Source organism: Egretta garzetta, unplaced genomic scaffold (assembly GCF_000687185.1).
Source record: "Egretta garzetta isolate BGI_Z169 unplaced genomic scaffold, ASM68718v1 scaffold787, whole genome shotgun sequence".
In the NCBI taxonomy this organism is placed as follows: Eukaryota; Metazoa; Chordata; class Aves; order Pelecaniformes; family Ardeidae; genus Egretta; species Egretta garzetta.
In genome coordinates, this window is record NW_009260266.1 from 557,399 (window position 1) to 563,330 (window position 5,932).

Sequence of the window (5,932 nt, forward strand, 5' to 3'; positions counted from 1 at the left end):
AGCACTGGCGTTATGGCTTTCGGGCTGTTCACCGTGTCCTGGGCATACAGTGAGGCTCAGCAGCGGGCATGGGAAGACCGGCGGCTTCTGCGGCATCCCAGCTGCAGCGCTCGTCACATCAAATATTCATGATCCAAATGGATGCAGAGAGCTCCCCCAGCCCGCAGTCCGCCTGGCCGCCTTGCCGGCAGGTTGCGCTCCTGACAGCCAGCATCCGATCTGTACTGGCTGCGAGTGCTCCTCGGGAGGGACTGGAGGGACCTTCACTAACAAGGCTGAGGGAAGCCCCATGGACTGAAATATTTAAGAGTAGCCAGGACAGTTCCCTAGTAACCACCCCGAGGAGACCGGTCCTGCTCTGGCAGCTCTGTATGTGCTTGCATCTGCGGTGCAGCTTCCAAAAGCAGCTCAGCAGCTCCAAATGGCAATGGGCAATGCTCATTGAACCCTTCGCAGTGCGGGTATCAGACGGGGCTGTGACAGCACCCGGCATCACTAAACTCCCACCAGGGCCTCCCTCCCCAAGCATCCCAAAGGATTTCTTGCTCCAGACAGGTTCTGTGCAGGAAGCTCCAGCAAAAGCTGGGCTAAAACTTGTTTCTCCTCCAGTTTCAGGGCACAGGGTCTCCTGCCTGCCCCTGCCCAATGTATCTGGCTGCCTGTGAGCTCGGTGGCTGGGTTCCATGGACAAAACGGGGTCACAGCATGATCCCTCTGCTCCCTGCCCCGCTTATGCTACTTTTCAGCGCTGATGATTCCTGCCATTTGTTTTTCCCTTGCAAACTGCACCAGGGTACCTGGGTGCCAAGTGCCCAACTGAGAGGTGCTGGGACAAGGGAGAGGTGCATCCAAGGGGAGAGGCGCATCCATCACCGGGCAGCAGCCTGACCGGGCCCTTCTGCCAGGCGTGGGTAACAATTTTGCCAGCTCTGCCACTTGCATTTGGCCCAGGCAGGGATTGATAATTAAATAACACCCACGGAGAATCCCACCCGTTCTTCCTTCACAACAGATGCAACCGGTTGTAAAGTTCATCATTAATCCCAGAGACAGAAAAGCTGACAACTAGAGGATTTAAAATGTGGTTTGACAAACACTTTCATCTTCTTTCTTTTTTTTTTTTTTTTTTTTTTTAGTTAAAAACATCGCAGAATGAGCATGTGGAGCAGTTTCCACCCTGAACTGCTCTTGCCTGGATGCTGGAGCGCTGTTACAGATTTTTGAACCTTCCCCCCCGCCCCCCTTCCCCTTGTTTCGCAGCACCCTCTCCTGCTCCTGCGGCGGAACAGCAGCCCGGCAAGGCGGGGAGTTTATCCCAGAAACTGCTTTTTCCATCTCCAGTGATCCTGGAAAGGCTCCTCAGGGACACTGAGCCCCACTGTTTATTTCTGGGGACACAGGCTATTGAAAAAGCAGCTGAAACTCCTTCTGGAGAGGCAAGGGTGGGGCTGTCCCCTCTGCTCCTGCAGAAAGTTGTTGGAACAGCAAAAGCAGCGTTCCAAGTCCGCACTCGGATGTAACTCCCATAGACCATCAGGATTTTGTTGGAGGAAAAATATTTTTAAAAAAACCCCCAAAGACTAGGGTAGGCTCGGCTAAAAAATATGCGTATCTATAGTACTGCTGAAGAGCAGAAAGGAATTAACCCATCTAACATCAGGGAAACCTGCTTCCCACAGTGGCCCACAAGCGTGCGGCTGCAGCCCTTAACGCGGGCGAAGGAGTGTAAAGTCACTCAGTTGGTGACAAAAAGTGTTTGGGACCAAGCAGTGACCGAAGAGGAAGTAATGCCATCATCATCAGCCTTGCAACACAGCTGCTTTGGTCCTGCGCTCTCCCGGTGCAATCTCTCGCAGATGCTCTCACTCTGAGCGAAACCAGCCACGTTGTTGAGTCAGCAGAAAAACCTGGGGCTACTGGAGAGATATGTGCAAAAATTTGTTAGGGAAACCGATACTTTCATGAGCAGTGAAATAACAACCAGAGCCCGGTTTCTGATGGACCTGTGACTTGTGGTGGACTCTCTGATGTCTGGAGAAAATCATTTCCTGCAGCAATCCTTCCCCAGGAGGGGCATTAGCATCCTCATCTTCTTTCATCCAGCCATTTACAGTGACTTTCTGGTACTCTGATATTTATCCTACACCAAACTGAAAGGTTCAAAAGGTGTGGAGAGAGACCGACAGGTCATGCAAAGTTATGGGTATGCAAACATGCACGGAGTCAGCATTGCAGACTGACCACACGAACCACATTTTCTTAGGAAGGAAGGGTTAAAAAAAAAAAAAAGCTGAAAGTTGTATGAATTCTTAGCAGGCAGGGAAAATGCTGTGAATGGGAACAGAATATGAGAGGGCTTTAGGGCAGAATGAAGGACCTCTGAAGTGCCACTTAAACTGTACCATGGTGGGGGAAATGCAGTACCTTCAAGCAGACAAAGCCAAACAAGAGCGTGGCTTTGGAAAAAGGAAGGAGAAAGCGCAGAAGTAAAGGAGCCACTTAAACCAGCATGGAGGAGCAGGAGGGAATGGGGAGAGCACCCGGTCATGTGCTGGGGGCGGCAGAAAAGAGGAATCAGGAACTTTCTGGAAAAAAGAGAAAAAAATGTAGCAGCAAATATCCAGGTAGAAGCATTCCTGTAAGCCTGAGGACCCGCTGCATGGGTGGTCTCACCATCTCCAGTGCATTTTCCCAGCCCGCCTGCCCCACTGTGGAGGGCATCTTAGAGCTGAATAATTGATTTTGTTCTGTATTTGCCAGTCGCCGGTGGCTCTGAGTAGGGGGTCTGGCAGGAAACCCCGGGTGACACGCTGGCTGCAGGTGTCAGGGGCCGGTTGCCAGATGCTGTCACACGCGATTACTGAAGACTTCAGAGTACCCGGACCTTCTGCTCTGCAGAAAAGCTGGGTTTATGACATTCAAGAAAAAGGTAGCACGCTCCTGCCTTTGCTTGGATATTGAGGATGCTCGGTGTTTACATTGCTGGATATGGGAGAGCAGAATGGGAGCAAATGCCCCAAAGGAGAAAGAGCCTGCCCCGGGGAATATCCTGCCCTTCTCTGGGTCTGTAGCTCCAGGACAGGAGCTTTATCCTATAATAATGGAGCGGGTTTTATTCTGGCAGAATAGCTGCATCAATAAACACCTCTTTGGCGCCATTTCTGGCAGCTGAACTTTGATTTTCATGGCCTCTGCAACTACCTCGGGGATAAAGCTACACATAACACATGGATTTTTGCTGATAAGAATTGAATACCTCGGTGTGGACAGAATTGACCTCTTAGTAAATACTGCCCTAAGAGAAGCTGCCTTGCATCAGCTGGGCTGCAACACCGAGCAGCTACAGGCGGGCAGCTCCTGCTTAACTGCGGACAGCCTGGGACAGGAGGGTGGGGGGGAAACAACCTGGCCAAGTTATTTGACAAAGGCTGGAGGAGGGAAGATGGGACAGAAAATGTCGTCCAAGGGCTAGGTGAGTGCATCCTCCCACATCCCACAGCAGCTCGCTGAGGACCAGAGTGTAGCAGGAGGAGAAAGCTCAAAAAATTCCTTATAAACTAAGGATGTGCCAAGATCAAGAATCCCCCTGGGTCCTCCTGTTATTATTTTGAAAAGAAAACAAATTAAAATGTTTTTTATTATTAAAAGAGCCTATCTCAGGAAGCTGAAGACCTCCTCAATATCTGCTTGCATTATTAAAGGGAATGAATCATTAAATGCACCTTGAGATGCAGTCACAGGTATCAGGATAAATCAATCCCCAGAAAAGAGAAGCACCAGCTGAGGGTCTTATTTACAGCTCCTCTCCAGAGCAATTTCAAGGCATGCAGGCCCCTGCTCGAGGAGGGCACCTGGTTCCTTTAATATTAATGACCCCCAGGCAGCGTTCAGCAGCACGCAGATCTCAGGCTATGGGGAAAGCTGCTGGTTTCTGTACAGCAACCATCCTCCATGGAGGAGCCCAGGGCTGGGTTTGGGAGAAACACATCGCGCTCTCTTTGTAATGGCGCTAAAGGAAGAAAAAACCAAGCATCGACTCTCAGCACTAGGATACATTAGCATGACAGATGGCTTGCAGAAAAAGAAAAACTATCTCGGGTTTTGAGATTTGTGCTGACTGCGCCACAGAAAGGAACTATTCCAATTAGCATCTGTACAGACTAATTGAGGAGCATTGAGAGTATCAACCCAATTTGCCGCCATTGTCGAGCAGTCATTGTCCTTGATTATTTTTCCCAATTATCCCTTCAGTCACAACTCTGGGGACACAGAAAATGCCACTTTGGGTTTTGCCTTCCTGTGCCTGTATCCGCTGTCCCCGTTCCCTTCCCAGGAGGGCACACGGAGCCGTGCCGAGCAGCTTTCCGGGCTGCGGCTCGCATCCCATCGGCAAAGGTAAGGCAGCTTTCCTGGGTACCCGAGGTTATTCCTGCCTGGTTAAGCAAGTCCATCGCGGAGCAAACATTGTGATTCATCAATATGGCTAAAGGCAACTGAGTTTTTAGCCATCTGGCCATGGGCAGCTGTCATTTTGCATTGCCGTAATGCAAAACCAGCCCGGGCTTTCTCTGGAAGGAAATTCCTCTCACCGTCGAACGTACCTGGGGGAAATGCCTCTCGGCACTCCTGCTGGAAGCCACAGCCCTGGCACCCATCATTTACCTGTCTCCTTCTGTTTGTAAATTAGGCCTGAAATGCAAGTGCTTCTCTGCTTACCACGGTCATGTGCCATGGCTGCACCCCAGGCTCCGGCGCAGGGCACGCGGGCGCCAGAAATCAGCACCAAACTGCAAGATTTCCTCTCACTGATCCCTACCTACCAGACCTGCCCAAAGAAAAAAGGGGGAAATACTCTTCCATGGGAGTTATATCCTTTCAGGAACAGAAGGTGGCAGACGAGTTTGCTCTGAGTGCCTGGCACAAGCTGTGATATTACTCAAAAGTTTAAAAGCATTTAATCTCTTGGTGCGGAGCGCGGCAGAAGCGCACTTGCCCCCAGCCCAGGGCAGCAGCCCCGCAGCGAGTGATGAGCTCTCGGGCACGGGGTCTGTATGGCAACGCTGGAAAGACAGCACCTTTCCCATGGATGTGTTCTCCTCAGAAACGGGCCTGTGTTTGTTAAACTGTGAATTTCTATTGCAAAAAAAAAAAGATATTTGCTGTTTGTTGGCTTTTAGTGTTCAAGCTACAGGCGCAGCAAAGGACGGGGTGAATCAGGACATAGTAAAACCTTCCCATTTATGTCATTTTTCTCAGTCATTGCTTTTTTTTTTTAAGGTGCTCAGGCAGACAACACTTGATACACATCTGAGACCTGAGCGATGGAACTAATCCTGACACGGTCCATGCATGAGGCAGCACTCCAGTGCAGGCAGAAGGAAACTGCTTTTTTTGGGTTTTTTTTGCAACGTATCTGTGCAGGACAGCCATTTTTCCCATGCAGAAAAGGAGAAGACACCAATTCCCTACCGATGGCATAGGGACAGCTTTGCCCCACGGGCTGCTGCAGGCTGAGCTCCAGGCTGCACCAGCCCCGTGCTGCCCGTAGCAGTGGGTCTCACCGTGAGAAAACCGATTTAGCTGGCTGAATATGAGCCAGCAGGGTGCCCAGGTGGCCAAGAGGGCCAACAGCATCCTGGCTTGTATCAGGGATGGTGTGGCCAGCAGGAGCAGGGCAGTGACCGTGCCCCTGTGCTGGGCACTGGGGGGGCCGCCCCTCGAATGCTGGGGTCAGGGTTGAGCCCCTCCCTCCCCGAAGGACCTGGAGGGACTGGAGCGTGTCCAGAGAAGGGCAGTGGAGCTGGGGAGGGGTCTGGAGCCCAAGGCTGCTGGGGAGCGGCTGGGGGAGCTAGGGGTGTTCAGCCTGGAGAAGAGGAGGCTGAGGGGAGCCCTCATCGCTCCCTACAACTGCCTGAGAGGAGGGGGGAGCTGG

At 51.6% G+C, this 5,932-nt stretch overlaps 1 protein-coding gene across 1 annotated transcript in view; it reads left to right on the plus strand.

Moving 5' to 3' along the window:
- The first annotated feature begins 68 nt into the window (after positions 1–68).
- Positions 69–5,932, plus strand: part of CACNG4 (calcium voltage-gated channel auxiliary subunit gamma 4) — a 65,585-nt gene continuing 59,721 nt past the window's right edge. The window contains exons 1-2 of the mRNA XM_035897707.1: positions 69–221; positions 4,334–4,395. Of these exons, the coding sequence (XP_035753600.1) occupies positions 69–221; positions 4,334–4,395 (215 nt within the window). The remainder of the gene's footprint in view (positions 222–4,333; positions 4,396–5,932) is intronic.